The following is a 24168-nucleotide window of genomic DNA, read 5'->3' on the forward strand; positions in this document are numbered from 1 at the left end:
GCGCGGTGGCTCACGCCTGTAATCCCAGCACTTAGGGAGGCCAAGGAGGGTGGATCATGCAGTCAAGAGCTCAAGACCAGCCTGGCCAAGATGGTGAAACCTGGTCTCTACTAAAAATATAAAAATTAGCCGGGCACAGTGGCATGCTCCTGTAATCCCAGCTACTTGGGAGGCTGAGGCAGGAGAATTGCTTGAACTCGGAGGGCACAGGTTGCAGTGAGCCAAGATCGAGCCACTGCACTCCAGCCTGGGTGACAGAGTGAGACTCCGTCTCAAAAAACAAAAAAGAAAGAAAGAAAGAAAGAAAATAAAAAGTAAAAGGAGGATGGCTCTGGAATTAGCCCAGGGGTGAATCCTGGCTGTGAACTTGGTCAGGGCTCAGCCTCCTCTGAACTCAGCCTCCTCTCTTGAAAAACGACAGCAGTCAAAGCTCTTGTCTGCAAATGACAAAATTTCTTGTAGCTAAACAGAAAAGCAATTTATTAAAGGAGTTGAGGCAGCCCCTGACACCCCCACCTCCCACCCCAATCCCACATCTCTGAGAAAGCTACAGAATCCGCTTGGTGCTTTGCAGTCAGGAATGAAGCCCACACCCAGCCACAGGCCTGCTCCTGAGACACAGTGCAGCCTCCATCACCGGCACCTGACTCAGACACTCCCGCCAGAATCTCTGCCAGCCCCCTGCAGAAGGCAGGTGTGTCTGCTCCTGTGCTAGCCAAAATCTGGGCTTGGGCACCTCCACCGCCAGCTCTTGGCCCGAAGACCGGCGGGCTCTGATTGGTAGTGGAGCTAGACCACCGGCGGGTTCTGATTGGTGTACGAAACATATTCCCAGGGAGAATTCTGATTTGTGGAGCTAATGTCACATGACTACCCTACAGCAAAGGATGCTGGGGCGGGAAATGGCGGCTACCCTAGGGAAGATTTAGATGTCTAACCTGGGAAATTCCTCAAACCTAGAATTCAGGTTTGCCAGGTGGCAGAAAAAGGACAGATGTCCCACACACTCTTGCTCAGGAAAGGCAGGGAAGATTAAATGACACAATGGCTCTGCAGATGATAAAGAGCAACACTTTTATTATTCCTCCAGTGGCTCCCCAAGTCCCTTAAACTCGTGCCCCTCCTCCCGTCCCTCATGCACCCTCCAAAGGAGGTGACAAAGGCGGCAGTGAAGGAGGAGGAGGAAGAGAAACACCTTTATTGGAAGAGCTGTGTGGACAAGAGAACGGGGATGAGAGTGAGAGCATGGGAGGTGGGGTCCAAGGAGCTGGTGCCTTTCTCAGCGGCCCTTCCAGGGACTGCACAGAGACGGGCTGGCACGCCCTGGGTCCAGGCACCTAGGCCGTGCGATCCCTTGGGAGAGGGCCTTGTAGGTGGGGAGGGAGGCAAGAGGCCTGGGGTTCCCACGGAGAAAGGGGCAAGAAGCCACCCGGTTTCACCGATCCATGCTGTCGTCCGTCGGGCTGGAGAAACAGGTCTGTAGCAGCTTTTCACAGAACTCCAGCTCCTCCTGGATTGGGCAGGGGCAGGGAGCAAAGGGCCTGAGTGCAGAGGCTGGACCCTGCCTCCAACATTCTTGGCACCCAGAGGTGACTCCTTTTCTCTCCTAGCCACCACCACCCCACCAGAGGTTAGGGTTCTCTAATCACTGCTCAGATCCATGATTCCCTGTCTTCACACTGGTGTCTGAACTACTTGAACTAGAACCCGAGGTCCCCCAGACTCGTCTCACTCCATTGATCTGCCTCATATCAGCACTCTTGGGCTCTTTCTAACTCCCAGATATTGACCACTGTTCAAAACTTTCTACAGATACAAACTCCAGAAACCATGAAAGAAAGCACTGACAGGTTAAACTACGTAATATAAAAGATACTCCCAGGGCAAAAAAAAGAAAAAGAAAAAGAAAAAGAAAACGAGGTTGGGGAAAAATATTTGTGATTCATAGCACAAATGGCTAATATACTTAACACTTAAAGAGCCTAAAAAAATCATTCGCAAAAACCATCACCCAGTAAATAGATAAGGTGGGCAAAGGATGAGAACAAACAGTTCACAAGAAAGAGAAAAGATGCCAAATCTCACTCATGGGAGAAATGTAAACTGGACTGGAGTACAATTCAACAATCGGCTTGAAAAAAGGTCGAATGGTTCATCGAGGCCACTTTGTCCTGACCAAGATTTGGGGAGTTGGGCACTCTTATGACTGGAGTGTCAATGGTTAAACTTCTATGGAGAGGAGCTTGGTGATAGCTAATGAAATGGCCCTTAACCCTTTAACCTTCACCTTTAACATACCTGACCCCAGCCATTTCCCTTGTAGAAAATGTTCCACAGACATATGAAATAACATATACAAAAGGTTATTCTTTAGCAGTGTTTGTCATAGTGAGAGTGTAGAAACAACCTGCATAACCATGCTACAAAAAAGAGGCCATCTGCACTGTACAGCTGCAAAATAAAAGAGCTGCAAGCGAGACATGCAATGCCTGCAGAGCAAGGGGCAGAACAGCCATCACAGCATGGCAGGCTTATTTTGCATAACACAGAGAAAAAGGAGAATTCACATGCACCTTTGTTCATGTGCACCTAATATCTTAGGAAGGACACCTGAGCAACTGGGTAGCTAGAGGGAGGGGCAGGAAAGACTTTTCACTGTTTACTCTCCTGTGGGTCTTGTATTTTCAATCATGTGACTATGGAACCTATTCAGAAAGCATTAGTAAAATCTATTATAAATCTAATTTCAGTGTTTCCACGGGTGTATACATAAGTCAAAATTTCTTATGTAGTACACTTTTTTTTTTTTAAATTTTTTTGAGACGGAGTCTCACTCTATCGCCCGGGCTGGAGTGCGGTAGCACATCTTGGCTCACTGGAACCTCTGCCTCCCGGGTTCAAGCGATTCTCCTTTCTCAGCCTCCTGAGTAGCTGGGATTACAGGCGCCTGCCACTACGCCCAGCTAATTTTTTGTATTTTTAGTAGAGATGGAGTTTTACCATGTTGGCCAGGCTGGTCTCGAACTCCTGACCTCATGATTCGCCTGACTTGGCCTCCCAAAGTGCTGGGATTACAGGCGTGAGCCACCGTGCCCGGCCATGTAGTACACTCTCAATATGTACAGACACTTCACAGTGTCTACACAGGAATGAACTCAACAGAATAGAATGTCCCAAGGAGGTGGGTGCGTTTGCTAAGCTCGGCTTTGCTGAAGCACCAGCATTGATTCATTCACTTCAACAAATTAATACATTACTTAATCAATTAACTATCTGAATTTTAATTAGTTGTGATTTAGCATTTTTACTTGTCTAGTTATCAAATGAGTTATTTATTTGCCCCTTATCTATTTAATTAAATATCTGATGACTTGTTATGTGTCACTTGTTATTTACCTAAAATAACTGGTTAATACTTGCCATTATAATGGCAATTATATCTTGTCATCCTAAGAGCAACCCTTAGGACCTCCCTCTAGAGGCCTCACTGACCCCACCCTATCTCCTGTCCTGTCCCCTGGCTCACTCAGGAGCCCGGGCAAGTCGCTGCCCCACAATGGGCCTCTGTTTCCCCATCTGTAGAACGGACCTCACGCTGCCCCTGGCCCAGGGTGGGTGCTGAGGGGCTCAGCACAGGGCCTGATATGTGTCAACTCTGGTGTGCTGTTCAGAGCTCCAGCATCATCTGATTAGAAATGGCAATTATATCTTGTCAATTCAATGAAATAGTTAATCATTAAGACATTTGAGTGATACTATATTCAGTTTACATTTATTTAATGTAAACAACTGTATGAGGTAATTTGGATAATAATTCAGTGACTTGGTCAACCCTTTAACAGTCTCAAAGCTCCTGTCTCCTTGCTGTCTCTCCTGCTCTGACACAGCACGGGACAAATGCTAGGCATGAAATAAACGTCTGCTGAATGCAGGATGAGTGAAACGCACGAGAACATAAATGAAAGCCTGAACCAGCAGACCCAAGAGCCCCCAAGGGCAAGGACTGGCTGGCTCTGCCCCTACTAGGGTCCCCACTACCACACTTGGTCTAACCTGGGGAATTCCTCAGCCCCCAGGCCCCTCTCCCTCACACCTGATCCTCCTCACACCCTGTCCCTTCCTCAACTCACCCGGTCCTTCTGGAGCTGCTGTCCCCTCCCCCGGCACATGATCCTCTTCGAACCCCACCCCCTCCCCACACACCTGGTACTCCTGGAGCCCCTGTCCCCTGCCCCTCACACCTGGTCCTCCTTGCACCCCATCCCCTCCCCATGTACCTGGTCCTCCTGGAGCCCCTGTCCCCTGCCCCTCACCCCTGGTCCTCCTGCACCCCGTCCCCTCCCCATGTACCTGGTCCTCCTGGAGCCCCTGTCCCCTGCCCCTCACCCCTGGTCCTCCTTGCACCCCGTCCCCTCCCCATGTACCTGGTCCTCCTGGAGCCCCTGTCCCCTGCCCCTCACACCTGGTCCTCCTTGCACCCCGTCCCCTCCCCATGTACCTGGTCCTCCTGGAGCCCCTGTCCCCTGCCCCCACACCTGGTCCTCCTTGCACCCCGTCCCCTCCCCATGTACCTGGTCATCCTGGAGCCCCTGTCCCCTGCCCCCACACCTGGTCCTCCTTGCACCCCGTCCCCTCCCCATATACCTGGTACTCCTCATGCTGCTGCAGCAGCTGACAGCGGTGGCGGAGGAGCTCCTCCAGGCCCAGTTCCGGCTCCCGACACTCGCGCACACCCTGAGGGAAGTCTGTCACCAGGCTGTGAGGGACATAAGAGCAGCCCTTAGGACCTCCCTCTAGAGGCCTCACTGACCCCACCCTATCGCCTGCCCCATCCTCCGGCTCACTCAGGAGCCCGGGCAACTTGCTGCCCCACAGTGGGCCTCTGTTTCCCCATCTGTGGAACGGACCTCACGCTGCCCCTGGCCCAGGGTGGGTGCTGAGGGGCTCAGCACAGGGCCTGATGTGTGTCAACTCTGGTGTGCTGTTCAGAGCTCCAGCATCATCTGATTAGACACTAATTCACTAGTGGGGGCCTGTACAAAAGCCTCTCTCCCTCCCCCAGGGCCTCTGTGCCAGCCCTACTGGTGAGGAAACTGAGGCTCCCTGACTCCTACTTCTTTCTGGCCCCACACCCTTCCTCTCCACAGGGAAGTTCCTGACTCCTGAGTCCCTACGGGCTGATTCCTGAGCCACCCCCACCGTGGGGCACCCACCCCAGGCCCCGTCCTCTCAAGGAGCCAAAGTACCTGCACAGGGCTCCAAGCACGTGCTCGTGGAAGGGGCTGTGCTCTGTCCGCACCAGGGCCACCAGCTGCTGGACCATCCCCATGGAGCACAGGGTCCCTGGTGGGAGGGCTGCAGGGGTCAGAGGGGCAGCCCCACCCATCTCCTATGCCCTCCCCAGGATGCCTGTTCCTCCCCTTCTCCCACACCTGCACCCACCCCAGGGCGTCTGCTCCCCACTCCTGCCCTCACTCAAGGGCTGCCACACCTTTGTGTTCGGGGTGGCCCACCAGCAGGTTCTGCAGCAGAAATGCCGATTTGACCTTGAGCTTCTGCACCTGCTGCTGCATGGCCCGCATCAACACAGAGAAGCCGTCCAGGCGGAGGAACTGCAGCAGCCCAGCCTCCTGCTCTCGGACCAGACCTGGGAGAGGGGGACAGAGTCCTGAGCTTGCAGTCACCACCACCACCACCACTATCATCATGACCACCACCACCATCTCTATCACCATCCTCACCACCATCACCACCATCCTCACCACCACCACCATCACCATCATCACCACCATCCTCACCATCATCACCATCACTACCATCCTCACCACCATCACGACCATCATCACCATCATCGCCACCATCATCACCACCATCACCATCACCATCCTCACCACCATCACCACCACCATCACTATGACCACCATCACCATCGCCTCCATTACCACCATCACCACCACCACCATCACCATCACCACCATCACTTCCATCACTACCACCATCACCAACACCACCATTACCATCTCACCATCACCTCCATCATCACCACTACCATCGTCACCACCATCATCATCATCACCATCACCATCACCTCCATCACTACCATCACCAACACCACCATTACCATCTCACCATCACCTCCATCACTACCATCACCACTACCATCATCACCATCATCATCACCACCATTAACAATATATTCATTGTCAGTCATCATCACCACCACCACCATCATTACTTGCCAAGGGCCGGCATATGCAAGCATTATCTTTTTTTGAAGAATGTTTTTGAGATATAATTCACAATTCACACAGTTCAGTCTTTTAAAGATATTCGCAGGGCTGTATAACCATCGCCACTAACTCTAGGAAATTTTCTTTTTTTTTTTTGAGACGGAGTCTTGCTCAGTCGCCCAGGCTGGAGTGCAGTGGCGTGATCCCAGCTCACTGCAAGCTCCACCTCCCGGGTTCACGCCACTCTCCTGCCTCAGCCTCCCAAGCAGCTGGGACTACAAGCGCTCGCCGCCACGCCCGGCTAATTTTTTTGCATTTTTTAGTAGAGACAGGGTTTCACCGTGTTAGCCAGGATGGTGTCGATCTCCTGACCTTGTGATCCGCCCGTCTCGGCCTCCCAAAGTGCTGGGATTACAGGCTTGAGCCACCGCGCCCAGCCTAACTCTAGGAAATTTTCATCACCCCCAGAGGAAACCCCGTACCTATGAGCAGTCATTCCCAATTTCCCCTCCCTCTGGGCCCTGCAACCACAGACATGCTTTCTGCCTCTGTGGATTTACTGTCCAGACACTTGATAGAAATGTGTTCATGGCCGGGCGCGGTGGCTCAAGCCTGTAATCCCAGCACTTGGGAGGCTGAGACTGGCGGATCACGAGGTCAGGAGATCGAGACCATCCTGGCGAACACTGTGAAACCCCGTCTCTACTAAAATACAAAACTAGCCGGGCGAGGTGGCGGGCGCCTGTAGTCCCAGCTACTCGGGAGGCTGAGGCAGAGAATGGCGTAAACCCGGGAGGCGGGGCTTGCAGTGAGCTGAGATCCGGCCACTGCACTCCAGCCTGGGCTACAGAGCGAGACTCCGCCTCAAAAAAAAAAAAAAAAAAAAAAAAAAAAAAAAAAAAAAAAAAGAAATGTGTTCATAAAATATGTGACCTTTTGTGTCTGACTGCCTTCATTCAGCATGGTGTTTTCCAGATCCATTCATGTTGTAAGTGGTATCAACACTTCATTCCTTTTCATATTCCATTGTATGGATATACCACATTTTATTCATTTCTTCACTGATGGAAGCATCATCTCTTTTTATTTTTTAATTTTATTTATTTACTTACTTATTTATTCATTTTGAGATGCAGTCTCATTCTGTTGCCCAGGCTGGAGTGTGCAGTGGAGTGATATGGCTCACTACAACCTCTGCTCCCTGGTTCAAGCTATTCTTCAGCCTCAGCCTCCCAAGTAACTGGGATTACAGTAACTTGCCACCACACCCAGCTAATTTTTGTATTTATAGTAGAGATAGGGTTCCACCACATTGGCCAGGTTGGTCTCAAGCTCCTGGCCTAAAGTGATCCACCCGCCTGGGCCTCTCAAAGTGCTGGGATTACAGGCATGAGCCACTGTGCCCGGCCGCATCATTATTATTTTTTTTTTGAGATGGAGTCTCGCTCTATTGCCCAGGCTAGAGTGCAACGGCAAGATCTCGGCTCACTGCAACCTCCGCCTCCTGGGTTCAAGCCATTCTCCTGACTCAGACTCCCAAGGAGCTGCGATTACAGGCATGCACCACTACACCCCACTAATTTTTGTATTTTGAGTAAAGACAGGGTTTCACCACATCGGCTTGGCTGGTCTTGAACTCCAGACCTCATAATCCACCCACCTCAGCCTCCCAAAGTGCTGGCATTACAGGTGTGAGCCACCGTGTCCAGTCCATATCATCTTTTTTTTTTTTTTTTTTGAGACGGTGTCTCACTCTTTGCCCAGGCTGGAGTGCTGTGGCACGATCTCAGCTCACTGCAACCTTCCCCTCCCAGGTTCACGCCATTCTCCTGCCTCAGCCTCTGGAGTAGCTGGGACTACAGGCGCCCGCCACCACGCCCAGCTAATTTTTTTTTTTTTGTATTTTTAGTAGAGATGGGGTTTCACTGCGTTAGGCAGGATGGTCTCCATCTCCTGACCTCGTGATGCGCCTGCCTCGGCCTCCCAAAGTGCTGGAATTACAGGCGTGAGCCACCGCGCCCGGCCATCTTTTTAATCCTCACAATTATCCTGGAGGGTGGGCTTTCAGAATTCTATTTTACAGATGAAGAAACTGAGGCCCAAAAGACCCAGGCTACACAGCATGCATGACCTTTATCCAGAGGGCAATGAGAACTCTGGAAGGCCTCCCAGCAGGATGAGAACTGACCTTTGGGGTGCACCTCCAGTAAGGTGCCTGCTCCTTGCTAGGCTCTGGGTCTGGGCTGCCCAAGAAGGACAGAAGCCACTAGTAGCTTGTGGCCACTAAACACCTCATATGCATCCAGTGCAACTAAGGAAAATAGTTGTTCATTTCATTTAAGTTCAATTCATTTAAACTTATAATGAAAAACTGAAACAGTGTAAAATATTCTCCAGTAAACACAACATTGACCAGGCACGGTGGCTCACGCCTGTAATCCCAGCACTTTGGGAGGCCAAGGTGGGCAGATCACTTGAGGTCAGTAGTTCAAGACCAGCCTAGCCAACATGGTGAAACCCCATCTCTACTAAAAATAAAAAATTAGCCAGGCATGGTGGCAGGCACCTGTAATCCCAGCTACTAGGGAAGCTGAGGCAGGAGAATCATTTGAACCTGGGAGGTGGAGGTTGCAGTGAGCTGAGATCACGCCATTACACTCCAGCCTGAGCAAAAAGAGCGAAACTCCATCTCACACACACACACAAAAAGAAAACCAAAAAGAAAAACACACACAACGTTGTTGCTCTGGTACACTCCATACCACCGCTGAAAACTCACATCTGAGTTGTGATGTGCTTTATTTGTAAAATGCACACACCAGGTTTTGAAGACTTAGCGTGGCAAAAAATATAGTGTCTCATTAATATTCCATATTAATTACACATTGAAATTACAATAGTTTGGACAGATTGGGTTAAATATTTATTTTATTTTATTTATGTATTGTTTTGAGACAGAGTCTCACTCTGTCACCCAGGCTGGAGTGCAGTGGCAGTTGGCTCACTGCGACATATGTCTCTTGGGTTCAAGCAATTTTTATGCCTCAACCTACCTGGTATCTGGGATTACAGGCATGCCCGACCACGCCTGGCTAATTTTGTGGTATTTTTAGTAGAGACGGGGTGTCACCATGTTGGCCAGGCTGGTCTTGAGCTCCTGGCCTCAAGTCTCGGCCTCCCAAAATGCTGAGATTAGAGGCGTGAGTCATCGTGCCTGGCCAAATGTTATTTAATTAAAGAAAGAAAAGAGAACAGGCATGCAGGGAGTGGAAAACACGAAGACTTCTCTCATTCAATCTGTAAGCAAGGCCTGTCAGCTCTGCCTTCAAAATGTACCCAGGCGAGACCTGTCTCCTTTACGCCAGGGTTTCTCCACCTGGGCACGGTTGGTATCTGGGGCCAGATCATTCTGAGTTGTGAGGCCCGTCCTGTGCGTTGCAGGATGTTGAGCAGCATCCCTGGCCTCTACCCAGTAGATGCCAATAGTCCCTCTCTCCCAGCTGTGACAACTAAAAATGTCTCCAGACATTTGTCTAAATATCCTGTGGAGGACATGATTGCCCCCGTTTGAGAACCACTGTTCCCTACCACAACCCTGATCTCCCGCCTGGGTTATCGCCATGACCCCCTAGCTCACCGCCCACCTTCTACCCACCCTCACCGCATTCACCCTCTTCTCTGCGCAGCAGTCGGGGGCAGGGATCCCAGTATGGCTGCCGTCATTTTTGGAGAGAAAGCCAAAGTCATCACTGCAGCCCACACATCTCCCTTAAAAAAGTTACGCTTATTCAGCGCTAAAAAGAAATGAGCTATCAAGCCAAGAAAAGACATGGAGGAACCTTAAAAGCAGATTACTAAGCCAAAGAAGCCAGTCTGAAAAGGCTGCAGATTGCATGGTTCCAAGTATATGACATTCTGGAAAAGGCAAAACTATGGAGACAGTAAAAAGCTCAGGGGTGGGATGACTAGCTGGAGCTCAGAGGATCTGGAGGGCAGCGAAATTCCTCTGTATAATACTACGGTGGGGGGATCCATGTCATGATACAGTTGTCTAAACCCACAGTATGTACAACATCAAGAGTGAGCCCCAGCGTCAGCTGTGGACCCTGCGTGACAATGGTGTGTGCATGCAGGTTCATGGATTGTAATAACTGTGCCACCCTGGTAGACTATAACATGGAACCACTTTGGAGTGGCTCAGCAGAGGGGCAGCAAGTCCATCCCCTCCTGTCCTGCTGGGAATGGCACTGGCACCGCCGCCTCAGGCAGCAGGAGCTGAGGGGATGTAGCCTGCAAGTGGCTCCCAGCACGGAACTCCGGTAATGGTACTGGACAGCCACACAATGGCATACCCTGCGGCCACCAAAAAAAAGGACAGATACCACTGAATGGTATACTTTAACATTTTCATGTGAATTTTACCCCCAAGCAAAAAAAAAAAAAAAACAAAGGGCATCCGAGCTCCCAGAGCTCTGCCCTGCGTCGTGGACAGCTTTCGTTGGGGAAGCCGACCACCGTGTGGTGAGGTCGCGCAAGCAGCCAGAGCTTCTTGCCAACAGCCAGCAAAACTCTGCTAGCCCCGGGGCAAGCCACGGTGGAAGCCCACCTCTAGCACCCCTCCCTCGGATGAGGATTGTGAGGGATTAACGAGGTGCGGCGCACAGGGCTGAGTGCAGTCAGACCTTCGGGTAACACGGCCCGGCTCATGGCTGACCACAACCTCATGAAGACACAAAGCCAGAAGCAGCCCTCCTCGATGGGGGCCACTCCTGCATTCCTCACCCACAGGAAGGGGAAAGATAAGCTACTGCGGCTTCAGAAGAAAGGACAGAGGCAGGTCAAGGTGCGCAACAGTCAGGATGGTCTGCCCCAGCCGTGCACATCCGAGGAAAAGAGATGAATCTGTGTGTCTATGTGTGCACATACCACACACGGCATACTCCACATATGCACACACCACACACCCCGTATACATCCACCACATACACACATCCCACACACCCTACGCACATCCATGCACCACACATACGCACCACACATACACACCCCAAATGCACCCCATATACCCCACACACTGCACATGCCCCACACATATGCATACACACCCCCAGCACACATCCCACACACATACACATGCAACACACACAGCACACACACACTCCCCATACCACACACACCTCCACATATATACCACACAACCACACACCCCATGTACACGCTCCACACATACGACACACCATACACCCACTACACACACACACCACACACACCCACATTTGTCCTGACAGATTTATCAGAATCTCTGGAAGCAGAAACTGGCATGACAGTGGTTTTCTCTGGAATGGGGACCAGGTTTGAGGACAGGGACCGTTTGCTATGTACTCTTTTGTACCTGGTGAACGACGTGACTGTCTCACAGATTTTTAAAAATATGTAATGACTTTTTTTTTTTTTTGAGACAAGGTCTCACTCTGTCACCCAGGCTGGAGTGCAGTGACACGATCTCAGCTGACTGCAGCCTCTGCCTCCCAGGCTCACATGATCCTCCCTCCTCAGCCTCCCAGGTAGCTGGGACCAGGTGTGAGCCACCAAGATGGCCTAAAGACTTTCTAGACTTCCCCCCACCTTTTTTTCTTTTTTTCGAGACAGAGTCTCGCTCTGTCGCCCAGGCTGGAGTGCAGTGGCGTGATCTCTGCTCACTGCAAGCTCCGCCCCCTGGGTACACGCCACTCTCCTGCCTCAGCCTCCCGAGTAGCTGGGACTACAGGTGCCCGCCACCACGCCCGGCTAATTTTTTGTATATTTAGTAGAGACGGGGTTTCACTGTGTTAGCCAGGGTGGCCTTAATCTCTTGATCTTGTGATTTGCCCGCCTCAGTCTCCCAAAGTGCTGGGGTTACAGGTGTGAGCCACCGGGCCCGGCAAGACTTCTTTTTTTTTTTTTTTTTTTTTTTTTGAGATGGAGTCTCGCTCTGTCACCCAGGCTGGAGTGCAGTGGCCAGATCTCAGCTCACTGCAAGCTCCGCCTCCTGGGTTCATGCCATTCTCCTGTCTCAGCCTCCCAGGTAGCTGGGACTACAGGCGCCGCCACCTCGCCCAGCTAGTTTTTTGTAGTTTTTAGTAGAGACGGGGTTTCACCGTGTTAGCCAGGATGGTCTCGATCTCCTGACCTCGCGATCCGCCCGTCTCGGCCTCCCAAAGTGCTGGGATTACAGGCTTGAGCCACCGCACCCGGCCGGTTAAGACTTCTTTTTTAATGTAAGCTATTGGAAGAAAACTCGGCCAGCCCCTCTCTACCCTGCTCTGGCCCTCAGGGACACCATGTCCTTCCCTCTGCCCTTTGTGGCCAAGCTGCCCCATGTCTGTCGGTCCCTCTATCTCCCTCGTTTTGGCTGCGACTTTCCAAGTGCCACCTCCTCCAAAGCTCCTTTCCTCACCTCATCAGAATGCTTCCTTCTTCCGGAATCTCCTCCTACCCAAATCCTCCCTGTTCTCCTCCCAGCCTCTGCATGGCTGGGGCCACCATCTGCTGGGAACACAACCCTGATTCTGGGGCTCAGGATACATGGGGGTGAGGGAGAGAAAGGGGGTGTTGGACCCCCCCTCGCAACCCCCATTTCAATGACCACATAGGCTGCTGGAGTTAAAAAATAGCCAACCTCAGGCCAGGCACAGTGGCTCACACCTATAATCCTAGCACTTAGGGGAGGCCGAGGCTGGTGGATCGTCTGAGGTCAGGAGTTTGAGACCAGCCTGGCCAACGTGGTGAAACCCCATCTCTACTAAAAATACAAAAAAAAAAAAAAAAAATTAGCCAGGCATGGTGGTGTGTGCCTGTAAACCCAGCTACTTGGGAGGCTGAGGCAGAGGAATCCCTTGAACCAGGGAGGTGGAGGTTGCAGTGAGCCGAGATGGCGCCACTGCACTCCAGTCTGGGCGACAGAGCGAGACTCCGTCTCAAAAAACAAAAAAAGAAAGAAAACAAGCCAACCTCAGACAGATTAAACGCAGAGTTACAATATGACCCAGGAACTCCGCTGCTAGGTATACGCTCAAGAGAACGGAAAACAAATGTCCACGAAAAGACCTGTGCAGCCATGTCCACGGGAGCACGAGAGCCCAGAGAGAGATGGAAACCAGGGACTGTCAGCAGACAGGCGGAAGGAGAGGCAGGGCATGGTGGACCCACGCAACAGGACACATTCAGCCGCAAGAAAGAGCACAGCACTGCCACCCCCACCACCACTCGGGGACCTTGCGCTGTATGAAAGGAGCCAGCGGCACTGCCACCCACCACCACTCGGGGACCTTGCGCTGTATGAAAGGAGCCAGCGGCACTGCCGCCCACCACCACTCGGGGACCTTGCGCTGTATGAAAGGAGCCAGCGGCACTGCCACCCACCACCACTCGGGGACCTTGCGCTGTATGAAAGGAGCCAGGCACAAAAGGCCGCACAGTGTGGGATTCCATTTGTACAAATGTCCCGGAGAGGGATATCCTTAGAGGCAGTAAGTAGATTCATATTGCAGGAGCTGGGGGAGAGGATGGATGCGGACTGATTGCTTAACGGGTACAGAATTTCTGCTTGGGGGAGAGGATGAAAATGTTCTGAAATTTTGGCCAGGCGCAGTGGCTCACACCTGTAATCCCAGCACTTTGGGAGGCTAAGGCGGGTGGATCGCCTGAGGTCAGGAGTTCGAGACCAGCCTGGCTAACATGGTGAAACCCAGTCTCTACTAAAAATACAAAAATTAGCCGGGTGTGGTGGCAGGCACCTGTAATCCCAGCTACTTGAGAGGCTGAGGCAGGAGAATTGCTTGAACCTGAGAGGAGGAGGTTGCAGTGAGCCAAGATCATGCCATTGCACTCCAGCCTGGGTGACAAGAATGAGACTCTGTCTCAAAAAAAAAGAAATAAAAACAGAAAATGTTCTGAAATTAGCGACTGCCGACAGCCGTACCGCCCGAACGCGCCTGATCTCATCTAAAATTAGAAAGTGATGATGGCTGCACAACACTGTGAATATACTAAGTACTACGCTGTTTTTTGGTTTTATTGTTTGTTTTCAGATAGGTCTTGCTCTGTCACGCAGGCTGGAGGTGCAATCATGGCTCACTGCAGCCTCAACTTCCCAGGCTCAGGTGATCCTACAACCTCAGTCTCCTGAGTAGCTGGAGTTACAGTCACACACCACCACGTCCAGCTAATTTTTTAATTTTTGTAGAGACAGGGGTTTCCCTATGTTGCCCAGGCTGGTCTCAAACCCGTGAGCTTGAGCAATTCTCCCGCCTCGGCCTCCCAAAGTGTGAGGATTCCAGATGTGAGCCACCATGCCAGGCCAAAAGTACTAAGTTACACACTTTAAAAGGATGAATTGTGTGGCCTGTGAATTATATCTCAATAAAGCTGTTAGGGAAAATAAAAGGAAACAGCCCAGTGGTGGCACTAGTACAGCACATGCAGGCAGGCATCCAGCACACACGAAGAGCTGCCCCGGGCTGGGACCCTGGTTCTGTGTGTCCTCTCCAGACTCCCTGGCCTGATCCCTCCCGTGTGGAGGAGACACAGTGGGCCCAACTTCAGCGGGTGTGCACAAGGATTCAGCCAGTCAACACCTGGCATGGAGAAACTGCCCCACAGATGTTGGTTTTTGTCCCATCCCTGGCCCCGACCTGGCCGGTGTGTCCCAGGAGGCAGTGTATGGGGGAGTCCTGGCCAGCTCTGCCCTGTGGAGCTGCACAAACCTGGCCACGTCCCTCTGCCCACACGTCAGTTTCTTCCCCTGTCAAATGAGGATGCAAACGGTCCCACTTCACAGGCCATTAGGATAAAAAGAATTTGTGGCTGGACATGGTGGATCACACCTGTAATCTCAACACATTCAGAGGCCAAGGCAGGAGGATCCCTTCAGGCTAGGAGTTCAAGACTAGCCTGGGCAACAAAGCAAGTCCTGTCTCTATATAGGTTAAATTAAAAAAATAAGAAGAAGAAGAAGAATTCATGTACAGCAGGGGTTCTGACCATGGGGCTTTCTATGACATCTGGGGGCATCTACGCTGCGGTAGGTGGGGTGACAGTGTCTCTCCATGGCATGGAGGCCACCCACTAGATACTGCTCAATGTCACGTAGTACATAGGATGGCCCCTGAGAGAGTGAACCAGCCCCAGTGTGAACAGTGCCCAGCTGAAAAACTGCTGTGTGCAAAGCGTTCACGCTGAGGGCCGGGCAGTCTCCTCCCAACGTGGTCATGTCTGCTGCGTGGCTAGCAGGGGGTTTGGCCGAGGGCACCACTCACTCTGCCTGCAGCACTCAGGTGCCAGAGGCCCAACAAGCATGGGAATAAACGAGTGAAGGAGATGCCTCTCCCTCTGCCCCAGCAGATCCCGAGGGCCCACCCGACACCCCCCTAGCACCCCTGCCCCCAGCCCCACCCGGACACTCACAGGAGATGGCGAAGAGGGCCTTGACACGCACTGTGTCGCAGGCGTCACGGTCCAGCAGCCGCAGCAGCTTACGCAGGGCGCCCAGGCCCAGCACCTGCTCCTGGATGGCTGCCACGTTCTGGCTGCACGTGCCAATGAGCTGTGCCGCCCGCCACCGCAGCCCCGCAGCCCCCGCCTCCAGGTACCGGCCCACCAGCAGGTGCATGCCCGACAGCTGGCAGAAGTCTGTGCCACAGAGGGGAGCAGAGAGAGGCCAGATGTTAGGGACTGAACTGTGCCCCCCAAAATGCAAGGGTTGATGCTCTGATCCCCAGGACCTTGGAATGTGACTGTTCGTGGAGATGGGATCTTCAAAGAGATAATTCAGGTAAAATGAAGTCCTCAGGGTGGGCCCTAATGCAATCTGACTGCTGTCCTGATAAGAGGAGATGAGAACACAGACACCCACAGAGGGACAACGTGGAGGGAGGACACAAAAAATGCCTTCTGCAAGCCAAGGAGAGAGGGGCTCAGAAGAAACCAGCCCTGCCCACACCCTGATCTCAGACTTCTAGCCTCTGAAGCCGTGAGAAAATACATTTCTGTTTTTAAAGCCAGTAGTCTGTGGTGCTTGGCTAAGCTGGCCCTAAGCTGACTGCCACAGCTGCTGAGGCCGGGGAAGCCAGGCTGGCTCCCACAGGGACCTGGTTCTCTCCAAACACCCAACCAGAGGTCCCTCCAAGCCCAGTACAACTGGATTCCATCGGCACTTGGGGCATTAGGGCCCCAGGCTCCAGACTACTAAATGCCAGGACTGATCCTGGTTTTTGTGACAATCTGAATGTCCCCAGGGTCAGCAAACCACAGCCTACCTCCGGTTTTTATAAATAAAGTGGTGTTGGAGAGCATGGCCATTCCTCAAAAAGTGCAACACAAGATTCCCTGTGACCTACCAATTCCACACCAAGGCACAGACCCAACAGAACCAAAAGTAGGGACTCAGATACTTACACACTCAGGTTCATGGCAGCATCATTCACAAATGACCCAAATGTCCTTAAAGGATAAAGAGATAAATAAAAACTGCTCTAGCCATACAATGGAGTATTACTCAGCCATAAAAGGGAATGAAGCAGCCAGGCATGGTGGCTCAAGCCTATAATCCCAGCACTTTGGGAGGCCAAGGTGGGCAGATCACTTGAGGCCAGGAGTTCAAGACCAGCCCGGGTAACATAGCAAAACCCCGTTGCTACTAAAAATACAAAAATGCCAGGCCTGGCCAGGCGCGGTGGCTCATGACTGTAATCCCAGCACTTTGGGAGGCCGAGGCGGGTGCATCACGAGGTCAGGAGTTCGAGACCAGCCTGGCCAACATGGTGACACCCCATCTCCACTAAAAATACAAAAATTAGCTGGGCATGGTGGCGGTCGCCTATAATCCCAGCTACTCGGAAGGGCGAGGCAGGAGAATTGTTTGAACCCAGGAAGCAGAGGTTGCAATGAGCTGAGATCGTGCCATTGCAGTCCAGCCTGGGCGACAGGGTAAGACTCCGTCTCAGGAGAAAAAAAAAAAAAAAAAAATTAGCCAGGCCTGATGGCATGCACCTGTAATCCCAGCTGTTTGGGGAGGCTGAGGTATGAGAATCACTTAAACCCAGCAGGTGGAAGTTGCAGTGAGCTGAGATTGCACCACTGCACTCCAGCCTGGGAGACTGACTCAAAAAAAAAAAAAAAAGAAAAGAAAGGAATAAAGCTCTGACACACACCACAACATGGGGATGCCTTTAGCACAATCAGCCGGACACAAAAGGTCACATGTTATAGGCATCTATATGAAATGTCCAGAATGGGCAAATTCATAGACCCAAAACATGGATTAGTTGTTGCCAGGGGGCCAGGGGAGGGCCTGCTTAATGGGTGCTGGGTCTCCTTTGTGGGCAATGGAAAAGTTCTGGAAATACAGGTAGTGTTGCACAACACTGTGAATTGACAGTAAGTGGTAGAGACGGCCATGTGAGAGGATGTTCCCCTCAGCCCACCTTCATCAGCACTGCGCATCTTCATTAAAACAGAAAAGATACACATATATATTTATATTTATATACAGAGACGGCGCATAGGCCAGGGAGGAAGTGGTATCTTTGGCTTTCGTTCTCATTTGATTACTAATAAGGTGTAAAATTGCTGCTGCTGTGATTGGACACTCAGCACAGTGCTTAGCACACAGCAGCTGCTCAACAGTTATTTCCTGAACAAGCAAAAAATGAATGAAAGAGCAAAGTCGTTAAAAGCCATCCTGCGGACTGGAGCGGGAGTTCTCTGCCGGGTTAAGACTGGGAAACACTGGGGAAAAGTAAGCTGGGGGGTGGCGACTGCACTGCGGGTCTTCTCAGGGCGCTAAATGCACTCATAGAGGGGGGCTTCCCAAACGCCGTCCAGCCCCTGTCCACAATGAAGACACCTGACTCCCATGCCTGACATGTTACGTGTACTCTGTGCCTTGGCTTGTGCGGGCCTGGGGGTTTCTCTCAGCCCATTCTCACCAGCCTGTGTACAAGAGGAAGTAACCAGGACCTGCCCAAACCAGACTGCCATGTAGCAGCACAGCCTGAACTATGAACCAAGGAAGTGACACCCCAAATCCACACCCTCAATGGCGACACCACACAACCCCTCCAAATGGAAGTGGGCTCTCCTCAAACCTTCTGTCAGCTCCGCTGCTTGGAGTAAAACAGCATTTACCTCGGTCTGCGAGGCCCTGCCCACCCCCACGCTGTTTCCTACGCCTGGCCCCTCCCTCTACTCTGCCTCCAGGGCCTGGCTGCTGTTCCTGAACACACCAGGTGCGCTCTGGCCTCAGGGCCTTTGCACTGGCTGTTCCCGCTGTCTGGAATGCTTTTCCCAGAGACCGTCCCACAACTCGCACCTCACTTCAGGTCTCTGATCAAACGTCGCCCCGGAGAGGCCTTCTCTGCCACCCCACCCATGCCACTTTCTCCCTTGTACTCTGGGGAATGGCAGTGAACACCCGGAGGAGTAGGAGAGAAACAGCCACCTCAGAACTGATCAGGGAAGTGGGGGACCCCACCTGCCATGAGGGTGAGGAAGAGCCTTGCTCCTTATGGCAATGGAGGCAATGAGGCTGATGGTGAGAGGGCAGCAGGGAGGCTGATGGTGTGATCCCCAAGAGTAGGGCCAAGAGCTGAGAGGCAGCAGGACATGTACAGAGGGGCAGGACGTCCCGACGGGGGAAGTGGGGTACCTGCAGCATTGTCCATGTTCTCACACAGGTCGGCCAGCAGCTCCAGGGCCCCCTCTCGCTCTTGCTGGTCGGCTGCCTGCTCAGCCTCCCCAGCAGTGGGGGGCATGGGCTGTGACAGCACTCGGAGGCAGCTCTTCATCTGCTCCACCTCCTCCCGCTGGCCTCGGAAGGCAGCCGACATGGCCTCCTGCAACCACTGACGCCTCTGGGGACCAAGGCGAGGAGGAAAGGAGATCTATCAGTCATTAATTAAAAAGGAACAGCCATTAATAAAGACAGCCAACTGAGGGCTGATGTTCCTTCAGTCAACAAATATTGGCCGGGCGCTGTGGCTCATGCCTGTAATCCCACCACTTTAGGAGGTCAAGGTGGGCAGGCTGCCTGAGCTCAGGAGTTTGAGACCAGCCTGGGCAACATGGTGAAACTCCATCTCTACTAAACTACAAAAAGTTAGCTGGGCATGATAGTCCGAGCCTGTAGTCACAGCTACTCCGGAGACTGAGGCACGAGAATCACTTGAACCTGGGAGGCAGAGGTTGAGGTGAACCGAGATCGCAACATTGTACTCTAGCCTGGGCAACAGAATCAACTGAACATCTATTTTATTCACAGACACTTTTCTAGGTACTAAAGGCAGCCCTGGGCCAGACAGAAACCCCTGCCCTGGGGGTGGGGCTCACATTCAGGTTGAAGAGCAGTCAATAAAGAAAATAAGCAAAACGTGTAGCATTTGACGTGATGAGATTATAAGCGTCCTGGGGTAAGATTAAGCACAGTGGGGGATCTGGAGTGCCGAACTGTGGCTGCAGACTTAAACAGGTCGGGGCTGGGTGCGATGGCTCACACCTGAAATCCCAGCACTTTTGGGAGGCTGAGGCAGGAGGATCACTTGAGCCCAGGAATTTAAGAGCAGCCTGGGTAACACAGCGATACCCATCTCCACAAAAAAAAGTTTTTTGTTTTTTTTCTGAGACGGAGTCTTGCTCTGTCGCCCAGGCTGGAGTGCAGTGGCCGGATCTCAGCTCACTGCAAGCTCCGCCTCCCGGGTTCACGCCATTCTCCTGCCTCAGCCTCCCGAGTAGCTGGGACTACAGGCGCCCGCCACCTCGCCCGGCTAGTTTTTTGTATTTTTTAGTAGAGACGGGGTTTCACCATGTTAGCCAGGATGGTCTCGATCTCCTGACCTCGTGATCCGCCCATCTCGGCCTCCCAAAGTGCTGGGATTACAGGCTTGAGCCACCGCGCCCGGCCAAAAAAAACAAGTTTTAAATTAGCTGGGCATGGTGGTGCATGCCTGTGGTCCTAGTTACTCAGCAAGCTGAGTGGAGAGGATGGCTGGAGCCTAGGAATTTAAGGCTGCAGTGAGTGAGAACTTGTTTCTAAAAAAAAAAAAAAAGAAAGAAAAGAAAAAGAAACGGGTTGGTCAATGAGGGTCCCAGGGAGGTGACTTGCGAGAAAAGCAGTAGGTGAGGGACTGAGCCAGGCCACATCTAGAAGTGGTTCCAGGCAGAGGGAACCACCAGGAGGCCAGTGTGGTGGAGGCAGAGTGAGCAAGGAGAAAGGGATGGGGAGGGGAGCAGGTGATATCAGGTCTTGCAAACTTTTGTAAAAACCTGGGATTTCCCTCTGAATAGGTGTGGGAGCTGCCAAAGGGCTCTAAGCAGAGGAATGGGGACACCTGCATTGCTGTTGATTGAGAACAGACACAGGAAGGGCAAGGGCAGGTGCAGGAATATGAAACAGGAGGGCCGGGCGCGGTGGCTCAAGCCTGTAATCCCAGCACTTTGGGAGGCCGAGACGGGCGGATCACGAGGTCAGGAGATCGAGACCATCCTGGCTAACATGGTGAAACCCCGTCTCTACTAAAAATACAAAAAAAACTAGCGGGCGACATGGCAGGCGCCTGTAGTCCCAGCTGCTTGGGAGGCTGAGGCAGGAGAATGGCGTAAACCCAGGAGGCGGAGCTTGCAGTGAGCTGAGACCCGGCCACTGCACTCCAGCCTGGGCGGCAGAGCAAGACTCCGTCTCAAAAAAAAAAAAAGAAACAGGAGGCTACGGCTAGGAGCAGGCAGAAGAGAAGGCGGTGTGGAGCAGGAAGGAGAGAGGAGTGGGGAGAAATGGTCAGACCCTGGACTTATTTTGAAAAGAGAGCCCGTTTGATTTAGTGAGATACGAGGTGTGACAGAAAGAGAGGTCAAGGATGACTTCGAGGTCTCTGTTCTGAGCAACCAGAAAAAGATGGGGAAATGGTGTGAAAAGCAGGTTTGGGGTGGGAAGAGCAGGGATTTCAGCTCATTTTCAAATGTGTCAAATTTGAGGGATCTATTACACATCCAAGGCAAAAGACTGAGGAGGCTGCCCGAAGCCCAGGCGGAGGTGCAGCCTGGACCAGGATTTCTCAACTTCAGCTCTACTGACACTTTGAGCTGGATAGTTCTCTGTGGTGTGACCGTCCTGTGCACCACAGGATGCTAAGTAGCATCCCTGGCCTTCACGCACTGGATGCCAGTATCCCCCTTCCTCCAGTTGTGACAACCAAGAATGTTTCCACACCAATTGTCCCCTGGGGAATAAAAATCAACCCCAGTGAAGAATCACTGGCCTAGAGATATAAATTTGAGACTTGTCAGAATAAAGCCTTACAACAATATGAGGCCGGGAGCGGTGGCTCACGCCTGTAATCGAGCACTTTGGGAAGCTGAGGCGAGCCGATCACCTGAGGTCAGGAGTTCCAGACCAGACTGGCCAACATGGTGAAACCCCGTCTCTACTAAAAATACAAAAATTAGCCAGGCATGGTGGCACGTGCCTGTAATCCCAGCTACTCAGGAGGCTGAGGCAAAGGGAATTGCCTGAACCTGAGAGACAGAGGTTGCAGTGAGCCGAGATCACACCACTGCACTCCAGCCGGGGCAACAGAGTGAGACTCTATCTCAGAGAAAAAGGAGATGAGAGCTAATAAGTGACTGCTGGAATTTTGGGGGTTGAGGGAGGGGAGCAGAGGTCTCCTTAGTCACAGTTCTAAGTAAATTTGAGTGAGCTATTTAATGTTTCTGTGCCTGTTTCATGCCTCACTGTCGTAAAGGTTCAATGACGTCATGTATGTAAGTGGGTTAGCATAATGCTCTGTATACAGTAATTGCCAATTAAACATTATATATAATAACTATTCCTATTAATCTGCAAAACAACTCTATGAGGTATGTAACATTGTTATCCCCACTTCGCAGACGAGAAAGTTGAGTCACAGAAAGGTTAAGACTTACCCAAGGTCACACAGTCAGCAATTGACAAAGCCTGAAATCAAACCCAAGCAGTCTAGGCTGGGCGTGGCGGCTCACATCTGTAATCTCACCACTTTGGGAGGCTGAGGCAGATGGATCACTTGAGGCCAGGAGTTCGAGACCAGCCTGGCCAATATAGTGAAACCCCTTCTCTACTAAAAATACGAAAATTAGCTAGGCATGGTGGCCTATGCCTCTAATCCCAGCTACTAGGGAGGCTGAGGCACGAGAATTGCTTGAACCGGGAAGGCAGAGGTTGCAGTGAGCTAAGATTGCACCTCTGCACTCCAACCGAGACTGTGTCCCCCACCCCTACCCCACACCAAAAAAAAAAAAAAAAAAAAAAAAGCAGTCTGACTACAGAGCCTGTGCTCTTCATGAAAACATACTGCTGTCTTCAGAAGCACTGTCTGTCTGCTGGACACTGTGTGCAGCCCTACTTAAAGTAGAACCTCAGAACTACCCTGTACCGTAGTTATTATTATTATCAATTTGTAAATAAAGAACTTGAGACTCAGAAAGATGAAGTAATGTATCCAAGGTCACACAGCTGGACAATGCTGAATCCAGGTCAGTCTGGCTCTGGAAAGGATATGTCCCCCCAGACTCTCTTGAGATCTGACCTTCAGTCAACGACGACCCCATCTAGCACAAATTATAGCCTACAATGCCTCCACACCTGGACGCCTGCCACCCAAGAAGATCCTAGTCTTCTTGTGGCTCCCCAGGTCACACTTCCCAAGGCACCTCTATCTGTCCCCAGGCCCCTCACCCCAGCTTCTTGGGTCCCCATCTTTTACCTCCTCACTCATGGGTTCTGGAGGAGGGTCTGGCTCTTCAGAGCCCGCGGTGATGGCCATCTGCAGCAAGCCTTGGAGGTTGCGTGGGGGCCGGGAATTGTCCGAGCCCCCAGCCGAGGAGCCGCCGCCGCTGCCGCCGCCGCCCCCTGAAGAGCAACCCTGGGAGGCCGGGGGCAGCGCCAGGGGCAGGCGGCTGCCTCTTGAGCCTTCGTCTGACATGGGCCGTTTGTGAAGAAGGGAAGAACGTGTTAGGGGGAGAAGGTGGTCACCGCTGAAGCAGCTCTGTCGTCCTGATGGGTCGATTCTTGAGGGTCTGCTGAGAAGGTGGCGTTTTAGGGGAGCTCGGCGCCCCCCCATGACCCCAAACGACTCTGCCTCGAGCCCACTCAACCACAGCCCCTTTTCCTTCCTTCATACCCACAGGACCCTTCCCCAAAGTCCTAAGCACCTCCTTTCTCCCTAGCAACACGCCCCACCCACTCTCCCTGGCAACAACCCCCCTTCCCCATCTCCAGTGCGTGCGTCCCGTCTCTTAGCAACCTCACTGCCCCGCCTCCGTAACAACAAGCCCGCCCTTTGGTCTCCTTAGCAACAAGTCTTCTCCCTCCTCTCCGAAGAGGGGCGCCGGAATAGGGCGGATCTCACCTCCCAGGGTCCTCAAGCTGCCGCTGCTCCTACGGACAAAGTCGTCCGCACCTGACTCTACTGGGCGCCGCCATCTTAACCGGAAATACGCACAGTTTCACCCGGAAGTGCCCGGCGTACCCACCCAACTTCGTGCCGTGAATGCCGCTGAAGCTGCTTGCCCGACTGTTATTCTCTTCTCACCTGGCCGGATACTGCCCTCGGCCCCGCCCCTCCCATCCAGGCCCCGCCTCCAAGCTAGGACGCACCTTCGTGCGGGCCCCGCCCCTTCCGCTCAAGTCGCTGGTCAAAGCCCCGCCCCTGGCCCAGTTTTCGCACCTCAGCGAGTCCCGCCCCCGATCCTTATTGCAAGCTCCACCCCTGTTCTAAAGTGTGCCCCGCCCCTAGGTCTGACCCCGCCCACACTACTATTCCCGCACCTGCTCTAGGCGTTTCAGCCTCTCCCAGTTAGGCCCCGCCCCCTTTCCAGGCCCCTCCCACTCATTGCTGTCGGTCATCCTTAGAAGGTTTGGGGCCTCGCCCCC

General features: G+C 52.4%; 1 protein-coding gene across 6 annotated transcripts; it reads right to left on the reverse strand.

The window, feature by feature from the left end:
- Positions 1 to 1055: 1055 nt before the first annotated feature.
- On the reverse strand, positions 1056 to 23940 carry HSPBP1 (HSPA (Hsp70) binding protein 1). 6 transcript variants are annotated; one of them, XM_033224447.1, is made up of 8 exons: positions 23645 to 23940; positions 23000 to 23312; positions 18916 to 19120; positions 15675 to 15899; positions 5492 to 5647; positions 5247 to 5343; positions 4645 to 4756; positions 1056 to 1510 (listed from the first exon to the last, which is right to left on the reverse strand). In XM_033224447.1, exons 2-8 carry the CDS (start codon positions 23216 to 23218, stop codon positions 1436 to 1438), a joined length of 1089 nt encoding a protein of 362 aa, XP_033080338.1. In that variant the 5' UTR covers positions 23219 to 23312; positions 23645 to 23940; the 3' UTR covers positions 1056 to 1435. The 6 variants fall into 6 exon arrangements, with proteins under 6 accessions (XP_033080338.1, XP_033080336.1, XP_033080341.1 ...); XM_033224450.1 differs by having other exon boundaries at positions 1170 to 1510; positions 23769 to 23855; XM_033224448.1 differs by having other exon boundaries at positions 1170 to 1510; positions 23000 to 23315; positions 23645 to 23826.
- Positions 23941 to 24168: the final 228 nt, after the last annotated feature.

The sequence above is a fragment of the Trachypithecus francoisi genome, unplaced genomic scaffold (genome assembly GCF_009764315.1).
Source record: "Trachypithecus francoisi isolate TF-2019V2 unplaced genomic scaffold, Tfra_2.0 Lachesis_group12, whole genome shotgun sequence".
NCBI lineage: Eukaryota > Metazoa > Chordata > Mammalia > Primates > Cercopithecidae > Trachypithecus > Trachypithecus francoisi.